General features: G+C 39.7%; 2 protein-coding genes across 11 annotated transcripts in view; one reads left to right on the forward strand and one right to left on the reverse strand.

The window, feature by feature from the left end:
* LOC111863000 (protein O-linked-mannose beta-1,2-N-acetylglucosaminyltransferase 1-like) overlaps positions 1-18,393 on the reverse strand; it is a 136,467-nt gene that overhangs the window by 87,153 nt on the left and 30,921 nt on the right. The gene's annotated exons all lie outside the window — the stretch shown is intronic.
* On the forward strand, positions 815-14,261 carry LOC111862996 (zinc finger protein 883). Of its 5 annotated transcripts, none has more exons than XM_023848904.2 (9): positions 816-959; positions 1,247-1,445; positions 4,669-4,786; positions 5,655-5,878; positions 6,533-6,685; positions 8,683-8,847; positions 9,549-9,716; positions 11,064-11,231; positions 13,063-14,261. In XM_023848904.2, the coding sequence occupies exons 4-9, from the start codon at positions 5,762-5,764 to the stop codon at positions 14,017-14,019; spliced, it is 1,728 nt and encodes a 575-aa protein (XP_023704672.1). In that variant the 5' UTR covers positions 816-959; positions 1,247-1,445; positions 4,669-4,786; positions 5,655-5,761; the 3' UTR covers positions 14,020-14,261. The 5 variants fall into 5 exon arrangements, with proteins under 5 accessions (XP_023704676.1, XP_023704672.1, XP_023704674.1 ...); XM_023848906.2 differs by having other exon boundaries at positions 1,247-1,339; XM_023848908.2 differs by lacking the exon at positions 1,247-1,445 and having other exon boundaries at positions 815-959; positions 8,701-8,847.

Consider the following 18,393-nt stretch of genomic DNA (forward strand, 5'->3'; position numbering starts at 1 on the left):
CTTCTCTCCATTGGCCTCCACTGTTGCTTGCCAGGGCGTTTGTCTCTTTCTGCCAAGTAATCATTTCTTCTAGCCAGACATCCACCTTGGCTTCCATCCTTTCCTGGTGGTTTTGGATTGATACATACAAAAGTAACGTTCATACCTCTTAAGGCACTCGTGAAGTTATTAAGAAGCTTGCTTTCTTCAGACCAATTCATCCACCACATTTTACAGAAATTTTCACTGAAAAACCAAGGGTTCTAATTATTCATTTGTCAGTGTCCAAGGGACAAAGAAAATCCGATGTATACAGTAGATGCCCAACTTGCATCATGGTGCAGGGATAGCTCGGTCAGTGTAGGAATGGGTAAACTATTAACATAGTAATCGGTGTTGGGTTCTGGCTAGGGATAAACGATTTTTCTCTTCTGTTGTTCAGATAGGCTCTGAGGGTTATTCCCCCAGGGTGAAAGTGGCAGAGGCAGAAAAGAGATCGTTCACCACCATCCAGTGCCAAGGCGAACAATGGTGGATGTAAACCTCCACTAGCCCATACATCTTAATGTAGTGCGCAAGTAGGGATAACCCATCCTGGAAAGTACATGATATGGCCAAAAACTGGGACAGAACCTCTTCCTTCCATTTCCATTTGAAATTATTTTCACCAATCACCCCATCACTTGAGGCCACATTTTCCGAGCTACTTACAACACAAGTAAAATATAAATAAATATGAAGTTTTGGTGTTGGACTAGGTAAAGGAAAGGGTGTGAAAGTGAAATCCTGACTGGAATGTCGCTTTACTATCATCTTTGCTAGTATGTTTTCGCGTGGCCGATTGATAGATGGCATGGTCGTAAGCACGGTGCATCGTTGCTAACAAAGAGCGTGGAATTCCACATCTACATGTAAATGACGGTTGTTGTACGAAGAGTGAGTAAGTTGTAAGAAAATTTGGAAGGAAGAAGTGAAAGGCGGTAAGTAGCAAGCCATCGTGTGGTTTCTATTATTGTTGCTGCTGCATATCATTTTTCGTTTTAGTGGTGTAGTAGTTTTATACTTTGCCTTAATTAGGTCGAGGCTTAAGTATACGTAGGTCAAAGACTTTTGTAATCTGGGTTATAACTCCGTGTAGCCCTTTGCTTTTCCGAGGAACACCGCTTCCATCATCAGGCTAGAAGAATAACCCAAGAAAGAAACAGGGGCATATCATGCTGCATGCTTCAAGCTGGTTTCTTGTTTTGCATATACATCGACCTTGAAGATGGAGGCGACATGTTCCTACGAGATGTCTACTAATATTCAGCGGACTACACGGCATTGTATCCCAACTGGTAGAACTGTTCTGACCACCGATGTGAGAACTGCAAATTCTAGATTGGCTTTTGCTTAAGTCATTTACAATAGCCTTAATCCGGAGACTAGAAGAGAGGATAGGATACAGAGAAAGTTTGCAAGTGCAGGTTGGATTAGATTTCTTGGTCAGATTTATTCCATAACTGTCATTCAGTTATTATCTTTGAAGTTGTAAAATACTTCCATACATCTCATCACATGACATATTGCTGTCAGAAATTGAGGTTTATGGAATTACAGGAATTGCACAAAAACTTATGAAATCTTACTTAAGAGGAAGATACCAGAGAGTAATTTTATATAACAATGGAAATAAGTGCTGTTCCGAATGGAAACAAATACAATATGGTGTGCCTTAGGGCTCCCTATTGGGTCCAGTACTATTTTCATTATACATTAACGATTTGCCAAAAATTATATGTGACCTATCAAAACCAATCTTGTTTGCAGATGATACTAGCATTATCATATCAGGCAAGGATCCTACAGACTTCAAAATCAAAATAAATAAATAAATTATTTGATATAACTAATGAAGGGTTTGCAAGAAATCAGTCAACAATAAATTATGAAAAAAAGCTGTTTTCTTACAGTTTCAAGCAATTTAAATGTGTCGTTTTTTGGGACTAAACTATATAATTTCTTAACATGGAAAGATCATATTGATACATTAGTTGTTAAGTTAAACAGATCTTGTTTTGCAATCCGATCAGTTAAATCCATTTTATCAGTGGAGGCATTAAAAGTAGTATATTATTTGTATGTGCATTCCATATTAAATTGTGGGATAATATTCTGGGGCAATTCCTTGTACAGCATAAAAATATTCAGGATACAGAAAAGGATAATCAGAATTATGACGAACTCAGCAGATTTAGAGAATTGGGTATCCTTCCCTTACAAGCACAGTATATTTTATCAATCTCTGTATTTATCATAACAAATAGGGAATTATTTAAATTTAACCCCCAAGTACATAAATATAATATCATACCTATTTATGATCAGTACTACCCCCAAACTAACTTAACACTGAATTTGATTTGTTTCATTCTGGTCCGTCACACTAATAATATTATGAAAAAGTTAAATAGTTCCGTCCAGTCTGGGTGGTTAAGTTCCCCCCCCCCATGCCCTTGCATTTCAGTCTTCAGAGGGACACCTTTACATCAATACAGTTAGAAGCCATTATTACAGTACATGTTCTAAAAGTTAAAATATATACATACAATATAAATAATATACAATTGGCTGTAAATCCCTCTGAAGATGGTCTCTGAAGACCGAAACATGTAAGGGCATGAATAATTGAAATAAGANGTAATTATAGTTAGTTTGATAAGATTCTATTGGAATTCGTAAAGCAATAGAATCTTATCAATCTAACTATAAATATTTTAATGTATTGGAACAGCCGCTGTAGTTGTAAAGACTTTGGATTTTACACACAATTGTATATTATTTATATTGTATGTATATATTTTAACTTTTAGAACATGTACTGTAATAATGGCTTCTAACTGTATTGCTGTAAAGGTGTCCCTCTGAAGACCGAAACATGTAAGGGCATAATTGAAATAAGAAAAAAAAACACTTAAACATTCACACTGGATGGAACTATTTAACTTTTTCATAATAACTGAACACTCTTCCAAAATTGAATATGTTATGGGAATAAAGATCCTGAACCATCTGCCAACTGAAATTAAGTCTTATGTTAAATGACATGAAGAGTTTTAGATCTAAGTTGACAGCATTCTTATTACAGAATTCCTTTTATATCATTGAGGAATTTTTTGAATTGAAACATGACTAGAAATAGGATTAAAACAATAAGATTTTATAATTAAGCCATGTATTATGATGATAAGAGTGATGCATTATATGTGGCCTGCTGTAGATGTTTGTGCAGGTTTTATTTTTTGTACATAAAGGACTGTTATTGTGAAATGGATGTACAGTCAGATTTACATTGTATGATGAATTATTTTCTTATGGTGTTACCTTGCATAGTGAGTGATACATTTTATGTGGCCTATCATAGACACATATGTATGTTTTATACTTTGTGATATCCAATCGGCTTTATATTGTATGATTAAATATGTTGTTATTACTTTGTTATCTAGTATAAAGTGTTGACGGATTCTGTATCTACATGTATGTACATAGTAGATCTCTGGAAGACACATAAAATAAATAAACTTTGTTTCTTTGTTGACATTCTGCTGTTGATACTGTTGGTTCTTGTACACCCATTAAGTACGTTAGGGGCTTTCCACTTTTAATGTGAGGAATGCTTCAGAACTTCTTAAGTACTGAATTGCCGTAAGGATACCACAGTAGAATTGTATTTGTTATATTATATGTTCAGAATTCAGCTAGGATACTAGAAATTTAGCCCCAAGGTTTTTCATTGTTTTCTTTAGCCTCCTCCAGATAAGTGACGAGATAGTTTCTTGACCAGCTCATGACTCCTCCCTTCAAGATCCTTCACATATCATGCTTCTCAACTGTTACATACTATTTATCCTCAGTTTCGACAGTATCTTAAAATATACACCAAGAGACTCCACTCTTCTTCGAGGTTGGTCACAATTGTGTTGAATTTTATATGTTTTTAATAAATATGCTATTTCACTTAGAAGGAGCTGAGATAGTGCAGTCGGTATAGCGACTGGCTATGGGCTGGTAGATTGAGGGGGCAGAATTCAAGTCCCAGTAGGGTCAAGAATTTTCTCTTGTCTGTTTCATGCAGACTGGTCCTGGACACATCCGGCCCCTATCCAATAGGTACTGGGTGATCTATCCCCTGGAGGTAAAGTGGCCAGGGCATGAAGCTAATAGCTCACGTCCAACAAGTGCTGACGTCAAGAAAACGTGGATCTGTACATCCACTCCAACATATGCCTTCAGGGCATAGTGCTTAATTAGTTAAGCACAGGAACAACTTTATCTTACCTTATGTGTTAAATTTTATATGTTTTTAATAAATTTGCAATTTCACTTAAGAGTTAGGATAGATCAGTCGGTATAGCAGCCACTGACCCCCATCTAGTACCAAAGTCAGGAATCATGGAACTGTGGCTGTACTCACCTATACATCTTCTTGGCTTGTTGCTTAACACAGTATGTTTGTTTTTAACTATAGTTTTGTGTACGTTTAGAGTGGACACCAGTTAGAGACTACTTGCTGCTAGCAGGCTCTCAAAGAAATTGTACATCCTGCCTCTCATAGTGAATTTTCTGTACTTCTCAACTTTTATTTTGAGTGTGGGGTATCTCATTGTTATGTGTAAATAATTCATGTCTTTTTCTCCTGCTGGTTAGATATTCCACTCTACATTTCATTGAAAAGAAGTCTGAGCTCAAGGTCTGGGGTCAAGTAACTGAAATCGCAGTGTATCCAAATGCATAGTGAATGTACATATTGTTCCCTCTTAGAAGCGTAAGTATGTAGATTACTGTCTTTAGAGATTTGTTCTTGTGTAGCCTAGGGAATATTGTTGCGTGTTTAGGTGACTGAGATGCGGGTTTTCATTGGTAATTGGATTTATTAACAACCTACAGGTCATAACTACAAGTAATTATGACACTCTTGCTGATTTACAAAATTTACAATCACTCCACACTAATCTTGTCAGTCTATTTCCACTAATCTTCACTATCTGCTTCCTGGCAATGGATTTATAACATGAGAACTGTAAAAGTCTCACTAAATTACACACTGTGAATCCTACTGCACTATAGCACACACAAAGTCATCAGATCACAAATTAGCCCTTCTTCAAATACGAACTTCCCATGGCTGTCTCCTACCGAGAACTCAGAACTCTGTCACTTACTAGTTCCAGTTTGCTTACTCACACGCTTCCGCCTCTACTATTTCTCTCGTAACTGCCAACTTAGGAACTCTGCTCACATACTATATAGCCAAGGGACTGACATTGACCAACAGTAAAGACATATCATGTGACTCCTACCCACTGTTGCTGTATGACATCACTGCACACACGCAAGCTGACAGACACGCAGGAAACACATGTCATGTGACAACCACCTGCTGTTGCTCTGGGATGTCAGCTTGCTCTGTTTACAGAGTTGTTGCCTGGCAACACGATCAGGTATTAACGTTATTTCAGAGGCAGGAGCTTCCTGCTGTATGTCACCAATAATCTGCTGGACTGCCACAACCCTGAAGATAGTTAAGCCCCATGGCATCCACTGAAAGAATGTAATATCCCGTGTATATACATGTTTTCTGGAACTGTGACATATGTCTTAACACCATTCATAATCAGTATGTTCCCTTTCAGAACTTGGTCACATAATCCAACTCACATCCTGGTACACACATCAGAACTTTGTGGCTATATCACTAGGGTTCTTATAAGCCACTTTCTGATACAACAGACAGCCCATCATGTGTGATGATCAAGTTTCTGGCTTACAACAAAACACTCAGTCTGTTGCACCAAGAATGTCAAAAATTATAATACAGAGAGCTGAGGAAATGTTTCCTGCTTTAAAAGATACAATGGTGAGTCTTCTATGTTTGCATGCACAGAAAAAGAATTTTACAGTCTTCTTGCCTGTAGTTGCATTGCCATTGAACTAAATAAATACTGTGTTACAAACTTGTATTAAAAATCATTTCTTTTTTCTGAGTTCTGTATGAATGGTTGTACGTATTATGTGGGTTTGGTGCCTTCCGTATTATTAACACGATCAGTTTGAAGATGATGTCAGGAGCAGGTCATATAACATGTATTTGAGGACAAGACATTCATACAGAGGTTTGGATAAAAATCAGGAAGAGGAAGGTGTTAGCTGAGAGAGGTATGCATGGATGACAGGATGCTGTTATAAAGTGGCTCTTACAGAAACAATGTGAGAGGGTGTGGACTGGAATTCTTTGGCCCAGGATAGGGACCAGGGACAAGCTATAGCAAACATTGTATTGAGACATGGGTTCCGTGAAGGCAGCCACCAACAGGGACTCTGCTGTGTTGTGTTAATGCTTGATAATGATGTTGGAAGTTGCAAAGCAGAAAATCTGTAGAACAAAGCAGTTATCAGTTTGATGCAGTGCAGAATGTTTATGGCAATGAATGTGTATCCTGTTCTGTGTGTTGACATTACAGCCATTACTGATAAGGGTATGGTAGTTTTACTGAACTGCTTGGGTTCACAGAAAGATGAACCACATTCACATAGTGAGGCACATCCTTCATATTCTCATGACAGAGATCAGGCTGTCAACATAAAAGTCGAGGAATTCTCAGATATGGAAGATAGGGAGGATCCTGTACCAATGACAGTCGTAGGGATGAGAGCTGAACATGAGGTGAGTTGTGTGTTCCCTCTGTGTCCACTGTGAGGCATATCTTACATCCAGAATTGCCTGCTCTCTTTCTGAACTGCATATCTCACACAAAACTCCTCCAGTGTTTTGAATATGTGATTTCTTAAAATTCTTTTTTATAAGTCTCAAGAGGATTGCTTCTTGTTGCACATAGCTTGTTGTGTACTGCTGCTGTTCTGTGTAAAGCCAATAAAAATGTAGCATAATTTATCACTAGGATTCTTGTAAGCCACTTTCTGACACAACCCACACTCCATCATGTGCTTTGATCGAGTTTCAAGGTTACAAAAGACTGCATTCTCTTGCAGCAAGAGTGCCAAAAATTATATGGCAGAGAGCTGAGGAAATTTTTCATGTTTTAAAGGAAAGGATGAGTGTTCTATACTTATGGCCACACAAAATAGTTCTTATGATCTTGTTGCCTGTATTTATGTGTTCAGTGAACTTAATGGTTTGATAGGAGCTTGAATTAAATTAATGTTTTATTTTCTCAATTTTGTAATTATTATGAGGACTTAGTGTCTTCTGAATTATTACCACGATGAATTCAAAGAAGATGTGAAGTGCAGGTCATGTAGCATGTTTGTCAAGAGACAAGACATTAATACGGAGATTTTTACAAACATTCAGAAGAGAAGATTCTAGGTGGGAGGTGTATGCATAGATGATACGATAATATTGTCACATGTAGACATGTGACTGTAGATGGGGTTTGGATTGGAGATTGGATTTATTGTCCACCTTAACATGTGACTTGTGACTACACTTAATTAAGACACCATTGCTGCTCTGCACACTTTACAAATCACTACAGCACATGCTCTCTCTTTATCACTCATTTCCCTGGTAATGGCTTCTGACTGCACCCCCTAAATCTCTTCTTCACACACACCCTTACAGCTAACTTCTGAACTTTTCTGACTGCTCACTTTGCAACCTCCAATCCGAAAGTCTTCTGATGGTCTTGTTGAATGCTCTCTAGCTGCCTAGATGTAGCTGCTTCCTTAAATCTCAGACTCTTATTCCCTTACTGCCTTTCCGGAGCATCCGTTATCTCCTCTCGAGTATCCATCCTTTAGGTGCTTCTCTTGCAACATTGTCTGCCTGGTCTCTGATGGCCGTGTCCCTTGCACAGTGCCGGAATGGCATGGTGGGTCATCCCTCTGCAGGTGGCAGCCAAATTCTTCTAGGACTCACCATCGCCCTGGGTTTGTTTCTTCAGCTGTTATCAGCACCCTAGGGCTAGATGCTGGTTGCCATACCACTCGGTCAGTGCTGTGACAGTTTCTGGCAGCTCCTCTGTTGTGCATGAGCTTGTTGCTGTGGGTGCCTGTGTGGTTTGTGGTCACCGCCTGGTAATATGTCTATACGCTACAACATTGAAACAGATCTTAAAGAAATAATGTGGGACTATGTGGACTGGATTTGTTTGGCTCAGAACAGGGACCACTGACAAGCTGTAGCAAACATTGTAATGTGGCGTTGAGTTCCAGGAAGGGCAGACAGAAGCAAGGGCTCTCCTGTATGGTGTCAGAGAGTAGTGATTTCAGTAGTTACATAGAAGGAAACCGGTAGAACAGAGTAGTTTGATGCAGTGCAGAATGGAGATGGCAAAGAAAGTGTATCCTGTTATGTGCAATAACATTACAGCCATGGCTAATAAGGGTATGGTGCAGTTATGTTTCTGGACATTGTTCATTATTTTTCTTTCTGTTTGAAACGTTTGTTAGACTGGTTTCTGTCTCCATCTTCTGGTAAAAACCTATTCAGTGGGACCTAATCAGTAGAGCTAGACCTATCTTCAGACACCAGCACCAACATAAGATGGGATATATGAATCAACTACAACATAAACCATCATCAAGAGTTAAGACAAACATGAAAAATGTTTAAAATCCCCACACACATGGGGCCTAGCTCCTGTTTCCATGCATTATTTAGTAGCCAGTGTATGAAATCAGGTTTTGGTTATTTTACAGAACCGTTTGATTTCACAGAAAGCTGTACCAGGCTCGCTTAGTGAGGCATGTTCATCATCATCTCACAGTGTTCAGGCTGTTAACATAAAAGTTGAAGTCTCAGATGTGGAAGATGAGGAGGATCCTGCACCAATGACATTTATGGAAGTAAAATTTGAACATGAGGTGAGTTACATATCTTTGTGACCACTGTTAGGTGTCTCTCTCTCATATCCAGAATTGCTTGCTTGCTTGCTTGCTTGCTTGCTCGCTTGCTTGCTTGCTTGCTTGCTTGCCTGCTTGCCTGCTTGCTCGCTCGCTCGCTCACTCACTCACTCACACACAGAGCTGAGCTCTTCCGGAGGAGCCGCCAATTCTCTAGCTACTCAAGAATTTCCCAGCATTTTATGGAACCCAAAGTTCATTACCATGTTCACAAGAGCCCTCCACTGGTCCCTATCCTGAGCCAGATCTATTCAGTCCATACCATCACATCCTATCTCTCTAAGATCCATTTTAATATTGTCCACCCACCTACTCCTTGGTCTTCCCAGTGGTCTCTTCCCTTCTGCCTTTCCCACCAATATCCTATATGCAGTCCTCATTGCCCCCATTCATGCTACATGCCCTGCCCACCTCATCCTCCTTGACTTGATCATTCTAATTATACTTGGAGAAGAGTACAAGTTATGAAGCTCCTCATTGTGCAGAGAATATTCAGAATTACCTGTTCTTATTCTCATCTCCATAGGTGCAAAAAAAATTCAGTAGAACACAGCTCTTATCAGTTTGATGCAGCACAAAACTGTCATAGGAATGAAACTGTATCCTGTTCTGTGCAGTGAGAGAATATAACTGTGACTGATAAGGATATGGTGGTTCTACAGGACTCCTTGGATTCACAGAAAGATGAACCAGCCTCACATAGTGAGACACGTGCATCATTATCTCACGATGGTGTTCAGCCTGTCAACATAAAAGTCGAGGAAGACTCAGATGTGGACGATGAGGATCCTGAGCCAATGACGTTTATGGAAGTAAAACTTGAAGACGGGGTGAGTTGTCTGTCTGTGTGCACTGTTAGGCCTATTCGACTTACGTTCAGCATTGCCTGTACTCTTTCTTGTCTGCATCTTTCACAGAACTTCTCCAGTCTGGTGATTAGGGTGAATTTATGAAAAGTCCTATTTGACATGTCTCAAGAGGATTGATTTTCCTTGCAAATTGCTTGTGGTGTACTGCTTCCATCCTGTGTAAAAGCAGTAAACATGAGGAAATACAGGGTAATTCATAAGTCCTTACAGAAACCCAGACAGTAATGTGAATTCATTCTGTAGACCAAATACACGGCTACAATTTCACTGTGATCTAAATTATTGTCGGAGCTTCAGGAGGTACATAAATTACCCTGTATAATGAGTGAATCGAAGAACTAAGTTGTATTCAAGAAAAATCAACGGAGGAGGTTAAATCTGTGAAATGCTGGGTACTACTCAGTTCAGAATCCTTTGTGTTGCCATGTGCTGTTGGAGTACATGAGGTCTACATATAGGCAGAACTCCAGTTGCTGTTATGTGTGTGTGTATGTGTATGGAAATTGGTTTCTCACTTTAAGAGAAGAAAGATTATACATTGCAGTGGTGTAGAACAGGATGCTGAGGGGAATGTTTAAATCTAAGATAGAAGAAGTAACTGGAGGTTGGAGAAAACAGCATAAAGAGAAGCTGTACTGTTAGAATTCTCAAATCAAAGAAAATGAGATGGGCAGATCATGTGAGAGTTGAGGCATTCATACAAAGTTTTGGTTGGAAAACATGAAGGGAGGGAGAGATATAATTTGGGACAATCACACAACAAACAATCAAAAAGAAACAAAATAGACACTATTGCATCAGCATTTGTTTTTATCCGTTGTTGGTGGTATCGTTACATATTTCAATCCTTTACTTGGGTCCTCAAGCGTACATGAATACTATTTAGCTTCTGAATTGTGTCATTAATCAATATATAGTCATATTGTGTCTGTATGGTTGTTCTGTACTGACAGTTTTGTTTCTTTTTGATTACTTGTCGTGTGACTGTCCCAAATCATATATTTTGTTAAATAACACACAACAGAATGCATACCATAAAGGCTGAAGGAAAGGCCACATGGGAGACCTATACATAGATGGAGGTATAGTATTAAAAGCAGACCTTAAAGGAGTATTGTGTGCACTTCATTCTTTGACTCAGAACAGGGACCAGTGGTTGGCTGCTCTAAATGTGGTAATGAATTATCCAGTGTCCACAGGAGACAGGCGATTTCTGCATTACGTTAGTGACCATTAACTCTCCAACAGGAATTCTGTTCATGTAGTGTTGAGTACAGCCATGACTGATAAGGCATGCTGGTCTTACAGGGCTGCATGGATTCACAGAAATATATCCCAGGTTCGTCTCTTGAGACACGTCCAGCATATTATGATGCAGATCATTCCATAAATATGAAAGTTGAGGAGGTCTCAGATGTAGAAGAGGAAGAGGATCCATTGCAAATATCATTTCCAGGAACAGAGGCCGAACATGCCGTGAGTTGCTTTGTCTTTTTGCTTACTGATAGCAGGGCCTTTTTTGTCTACTGGCAGAGACATCAGAGGCCCCACCACTGATTCCTTGTAGACTTATGATCTTCCAGCATAGCCCTCAGCAGATTTTATGAGAACTATTTTCTTCCTGGCTTTTGTTTTGTGCAAGCCATTCCCATACATCTTTATATTCAGAACAAAGTTATTATCTCGTTTTAAGGACTGGACACAGTGTTTGGATAAGTAATTGGATATACTGAACACTTACAACATGTTACTGCAAATAGTTATAATGCTATCACGAATCTACACTTAACAGATCACTGTTACACATGCTAGATCTCAATCTGTTATGACTTTGCTAGTCATTGCTTAGTTAAGGCTGCTAACCATGGGGATTCTTCAGCTTCATTTCTTGCATCCTTGTTGGATGGAAGCTGGCTTGCAACTCATGGCTCCTAGCCATGACTAACTCCAGTCCAGTAAATTGCTGCTGGTCCTTGGCATCACAGTCATTCTTGGTTTCATAACCCATTGGGACCCATTACCATATTTTTGTTCCTTCCAGACTTCTACATGTTTTGAAGTGGGGACTCCTCTTTAATGAGAGGAGGCGTCTCACTACTGCTGGTGATGTGCACTTTACTGGGGAGTGACTGCTTGCTCTTACTCAGTACCTCTCACTTCCTGGTGTAACCTCCAACCAGACTAGTCGAGTCCAGTAAATTGCTGCTGGCCCTCACCAACAAAGTCATTCTTGTTCACAACCCATGTTGGGACCCATGACTTGTTTCTTCCTGAGTAATTTTTCCGATGGGCCTTGCTATGTTGCCCCAGCACAGACTGGACAGAAGACACCATCCTATATTGTTATGTGATGATTTGTTGCTGCAGAACGATGCTTTGGTTGCTGTTGCATAGCAGTGGCTGTTTATTCTGGTTTCATTCTTAACAGTATACATGGCTCTGTGGTTTTGTTGGGTTGATAGGATATAAATAAAGATATTTGCTTAGTTTGGACTGATGAGCAACATTCCATTTTGATATTGTACTCTTATGTAAGGTAGGATGACTAACCTGCTTCATGGAGCAGTGTTCCTTTAAGAAGCTAGTACCTGTGCAGAACAAACTGTCTGCTTCATATGGAAAGCAGAAGTTTGTTAACTTGCTTACAGGAGCCTGTCAATGGTCCATATGCTTAGTGAAACAAGTAACAAGTCCACTCCACACCCTGCCATTCAAGAATGAAGAATTGGAAAGGATTTGTGTGCCGGCAGTTCTGGCTCAGTGTACTATCCTAGTATTTGTTGGAGGGACTGAGGGAAGCCATGAATACCTCTGACCAGTAGACAGTGTCTCAGCCAAGATTCAAACTGAGCACTTCCAGGACACCAGTCTACAATGTAACCAGTAAACAAACCTGGCCAATCATTTGGTAAGAGTAGTTGGTTGAGGAACTATGCCACAAGCTGGAAGGCCACAGGCTCGATTCCTGATGAGGTCATTGGATTTTCAGTTGACCTAATCCTTCCAGCTGCACTCTGGCCCTGAGGATGACTCAGCCTCTAACAGAAATTAGTACCTTCTTGGGAGTAGAGGGCAGGCCAGTGAATATGTCTGACAGCTTCACTGCCATCTCTGAGCCAATTGCATAGAAAAATGTCCAGACCTTGATATCTCACAACCCTGTGGGCCACCATGGCATGTTACAGGGATAGATTTTGTGTGTGCATGCAAAACGGGTGTAATACAATATTGCAGTCAATTATAACTTACTTTCAAACCCCTTCTGCTTCCTGTTAGATTTCTTTTAATATATGTTTCTCTTTTCCAGAGTTCTGCAAGTGAACATCGACTCATACATGATGAGTCTCCATTTTCCTGTAATGTGTGTAATAAGTCATTTAATCAGCTTGGTTATTTGAAAGAACATCAACGTGAACATAGTGGGGAAAGGCGATTTTCGTGTGATGTGTGTAATAAATCGTTCAGTAGACAGGGTCATTTGAAGGAACATCAGCGCATACATAGTGGGGAGCGGCCATATTCCTGTCAAGTGTGTAATAAGTCGTTTAGTCAGCGCAATCATCTGAAGGGACATGAACGCATACATAGTGGGGAGCGGCCATTTTCATGTGAAGTTTGTAATAAGTCATTTAGTAGGCTCAGCCACTTGAAGGAACATCAGTACACACATAGTGGGGAGCGGGCATTTCCCTGTAATGTGTGTCATAAATCATATACCACCAACAATGTGCTGAAGGTACATCAGCGCATACATAGTTCATTTCGGCCATTTTCATGTGCTGTGTGTAATAAGTCTTATCTGTCTAAGAGTCAACTGAGGGTACATCTACGGACACATAGTGGGGAGCGACCATTTTCCTGTCATCTGTGTAATAAATCATATACCTGCAGTAGTGAGCTGAAGATACATCAACGCAAGCATACTGGGGAGCAGCCTTATTTCTGTGATATGTGTAATAAATCATTTCGTAGGAACAGTCACTTGAAGGTACATCAACAGCGCATTCATAGAGGGGAGCAGCCATTTTCCTGTGATGTGTGTAATAAATCATTTAGTGGACATGCTCATCTAAGGGACCATCAACGCATACACAGTGGAGAGCGGCCGTTTTCCTGTGCTCTTTGTAATAAGTCATTTACCTATAAGTGTGTTCTGAAGAATCATCTACGTGTGTGCAGTGGGTCGCAGCCACTTTCCTCTGATCTGTGCAAGGAATTATACACCCAGCACAATCATGTGAACATACAGCAGGGCACAATGTAAAATAATTCACATGTAACATTATCATTCTTCAACTGTGTATGGCAGAATGACCAATACGAAAAGCTGGGAAGGCCTGATTAGGGATTAAAATGCAGAAAATAGTATGTAAGCTAGATGTGGTTATTAAGGGGAATTGTGTCATCACACATTGCCGGTTTGGATGTTTCCTTGTGATATTTGTAATAAATTATTTGCTTAGCAGACTGCACAGAGAATGCTGGGAGCTGGCAATTTTCATGTTGTTTGTAAAAATCTTTCAGTTCTAAGAGTCGACGCAGAAGACATCAGTGCTTGAGTACGAGTAGTACTACAGAGTGTCCTTATTCCTAGTATATGTTCTACAGATTTTTCCATTGTCTGCAGACATCATTGCATATTCATTGTAGTGTGTCCCTGTGTCTGTCCCATCCAGGAGACTTTCTGCTCTCAGAATGTGAATTAGTATCAACTCTTGCTTTTGTCCTTTGTAGACTAGTGTGTTCATGATCGTAGTAATTTTTTTTTAATTCGCTTAGTGGCGGGTGGAGTCAAACTGGGTCCACTTGGCAATTTGGCCACTGATTGGCCTATTGTAGCCTGCCCCGGGTGATTATGATGATGGAGAATTTAGTGGAATGAAGGTTGGCAGGGGAAACCGAAGTACTCGGAGAAAACCTGCCCCAGCACCACTTTGTCAACCACAAATCCCACTTGACCAGACCCGGGATCGAACCTGGGCTGCCACGGTGGGAAGCCAGCAACTAACCGCTTGAGCTATGGCACAGCCTATTGTAGTAATTAGCTCAGATTCTTTCTTTGAGACTACCACAAAGCTTCACTACATTAAATCACTGAAGAATGCTGACAGATTTAAAGCTAAAGATGTGATCAGAGATATATAAAGGTAGCAAATTTTGGAAGACATTTGGAAAGAATGATTTTACACTTTGTTATGCAAATGGAATTCTGTCACTGACCAAGGGGATGAGGCTGGGGAATATCAAAGTGCCAACAGAGAGACAAAAGAGTATGTTTGGATTTTATAGGACCAGGCTTAATGACCTAACCCTACAAAATTCAAGTCAGTTATGAGCCCTAATGTTCTGTATGGTGGAACTTGCTCCATGAAGTAGAGGCACCATTGAGAAGATGCCGGCGTAATTCATCACCTATTGTAAGACACAGGGTTTATTGCAGTAAACCTGTGTTGAGAGAGTTAATTTCTGTTGTATATCTTTATTGTTTGCATCCTGTTATGTATTACTATATAGTATTATTATACAACCGTCAACACAGCAGATTGTTGTGTTGACAATTGTATAATAATACTCTATTGTAGATGTTTCTCCAACTTATACTTTTTCCCAAAGCGATCTCCTGTATGTAATCTCCAACTCTCCCTTATGCCATATCAATCATCCTTCCACTTAACTCTAATCTAGACACTGGCCTTGGCTTTTGAAGCTGTTAATGTTTAAGGGATACAATTGCAAATATGCAAGTGTCATCAAAACCTAAATTCTAACTTCCTCACAAAAAAAAGTATTGAATTATGGTTGTGTTTTAATGGATTGTAATCATTTTTTTTTTATCAAAATGCTAATGTATGGGCACAAGATGTGGCAAACTCTGCATCAGATATTTCTGAGAGGCAGAATTGAAAACACCTTGAGAACTCAGCGACCACCCTCAAAGTAAGTTGAAGGGGATTGTGACACATAGTTTGAGAAACTGTGGATTAATTGATGGTTGAAATATCGTATCAGCAAATGAATCGTTGCTTGTATGAAATACCTGCATGTGCAGGCTGTAACCTCCACTTGAAACATATCAGTACTTTACTGATATAGGTTACAGAATAAAATGAATAGAACAAAACAGAATCCATGAACACAGAACTGGATAAACCATGGCAATAGAATGACAGCTGAAGAAATACTGAAACAGATTCTGCATTGTAAACTATAAGGTCACCTAGACAAAGAAGGACTTTTGGAAAAGGCACACTGAATGTATGAAGTCAGAAAAGGTTTCTTTGCCCATAGCATAAACTTAAGACTTAAGAGGTAGGCAAAATAACTTCCTTACTCTTTGACCAGCAGAATGCGGCTCAGAGATAAAACTTTTATCTTGAAGACCAAGGATGTGATAATGTGTTGCTTGGTTAATGCTGTTGCACACCTCAGAAAATGGCAGGGGCTATGGTGGAATAATGATTAATAGGGGAAAACTAAAGAAATGCATATAGGAGCCTGCTCCAGTGCCTCTTCGTCCAACATGAATCTCACATTAAACCATTTGTTATTGCACCTAAGGCTTGATGGTGAGAATCAACATCCTATAGTGATAGCTTTAACTTGTTAGATTGGATTTTAAAATGTAACGCCCAATAAATTTGTATATAGGAACCAGTGTTTCGGAGGTACGTACCAATGACGGTTCTTTGCGTAGTCTCCAAATTACATGACTTGAGCTAAGACTATATTTGTGCATGCATTATATATAGCACCGAAGTCAAACTACCCTGGTTTTTCTTTTAACTTTATTGAATGGGTCACAGCAACCGGTGTGCTGTTTGCTGCGAGATCCATATGAATTTTGCTGATGAATCAGCATGCCTGATGGCCGATAACATTTGGAACTAAGATAAGTAATTGTGGATTGCTTGACGGTATTGTATTTCATGGCGAGCAGTACAGTTGATGTGTGGGAGTTTATGATTTGTCAGCAGTAAGCAGCAGGCATTTGTTCTCTTACAATTAGTAAGCAGTGGTGTACATCATGGTGCAGTATACTTTAAGGCAACATGTATTTCTGTATGACACCTACTTTCTGATAGGAAAGTTTCTGGACTAGGTCAAAAAATGAATGCTAGTGTAACTTAATTTTGGCTGCAATCTCCTTCAAAATAGTTTCATTGGAAACATATACAGCGATAAAGTCTTTTCATTTCTCCTACGTTTGAAAGGCACCGTGGAAGTCATTTTCCTTAATGCTGTCGAGTACTGCTGGCAATTCCCTTTCAATGTCTGGCACTGTTTAAAAACGGCCCTTCAAATTGATTTTCAATTTGGGAAACAACGAAATCACAGCAGGCCAAGTCGGATGAGTAGGGAGGATGGGGAGTGATAACCATGTTGTTAGTCACAGACTCTCGTTTCGTTGCTCAAGTTTGCCGTCCATCACAGACAAAACGAAACATGAAGTCAAAAAAGCACTTGTGTAAAAACAGTGTCATGTGGCAGACTGATGCAATAAGCTTTCGGTAATGTGACCTTGGCCTCCCCTTTCATCATCTTTCACCGAAGCCGGTAAAACAATAGCAGTCCGTGAACTTTACGATGCCACCTCGTATGTGAGATACAGATCTGCTAGAAAGTGTCTACGGAAATTTCGACAAATTCCGTGATGAAAGAATTCTCAGCAGACAAATAATTTACAATTTGGTGAATAAACGTAGAACAACACGACTTTTAAATGACAAGAAACATAAGCGCCGAGTTCTTACTATAAATTAATGGCATAGGGACTAGCCTTGAACATACACTTAGAAAGTCAGAAACGTTCAAATTAAGAGACCGGAATGCTAATGTCTAGTGCAAGAGTAGCAACAGAATTGCTGAAGCTGTAAAACAGCAGTAATTGATGCATGCCTTGTAGCCACATTTTCCAGCTAGCAGTGTTCATTTTTGCAGTTGGTTTCTAGAGTATATCATCGAAGGTGAGATCAGTCCGCAAGTGACATTCTTTTCTGTTGAAGAGTGGTTTCACTTGCAGGGGTACATAAATACGCAAAATATTCGCAACTGGAATTCATAGTATCCATATGTAACCCACGAAGGTCTGCTCCGTCCAGTGAAAATTTGTGTCTCATATGCTGTTAAGTGCAAGAAGGATTGTTGTGCCTGTTTTTTTTTTTAAGGAAACAATTAATTGCGAAAGACATCTACATGTAGCGCGACAGCATTTTCAACACCTGTGATCTGTGAATTGTAACTATTCCATTCCCAACCAGGCGTGCTGATTCACTGGGGAAATTCTTATGCGTCTCACGATCGGAGGTGCACCGGTCTCCGTGGAGTCGGTCAACATAGCAAAAATTATCCTTGTTCTTATGTTAAATGGATAGTGAATGTAAGAAGTGAAGCTAGTATGATAACGTTGAAGGCAGATGCATAACTAAATGAAAATTTTTGGCTATATGCATCCAACATAAATCCCGTCACTACAAAGTGGATAAAATTCCTGATTTTTACGATATAGATTTAAATGTGTATGTCAAAGATGATAAAATGAAAAATTCTTAGCGCTAGTGTCGTCCAAAGTAGACCAAAGAGTGAAGAAAAGCATTGGTGGCCGTTTGTCGCCGTCGGTAGCCATATTTGGGTGTGGTTG

The sequence above is a fragment of the Cryptotermes secundus genome, unplaced genomic scaffold (assembly GCF_002891405.2).
Source record: "Cryptotermes secundus unplaced genomic scaffold, Csec_1.0 scaffold1016, whole genome shotgun sequence".
In the NCBI taxonomy this organism is placed as follows: domain Eukaryota; kingdom Metazoa; phylum Arthropoda; class Insecta; order Blattodea; family Kalotermitidae; genus Cryptotermes; species Cryptotermes secundus.

Bases quoted from the DNA above. Each gene is read 5' to 3' on its own strand.
- LOC111862996 (XM_023848904.2), top strand. From the start codon at position 5,762: ATGTGTGATGATCAAGTTTCTGGCTTACAACAAAACACTCAGTCTGTT. The intron at 6,686-8,682 runs GTGAGTTGTGTG...GTTATTTTACAG, and splicing joins GGATGAGAGCTGAACATGAG to AACCGTTTGATTTCACAGAA. The intron at 9,717-11,063 runs GTGAGTTGTCTG...CTGGTCTTACAG, and splicing joins AAGTAAAACTTGAAGACGGG to GGCTGCATGGATTCACAGAA.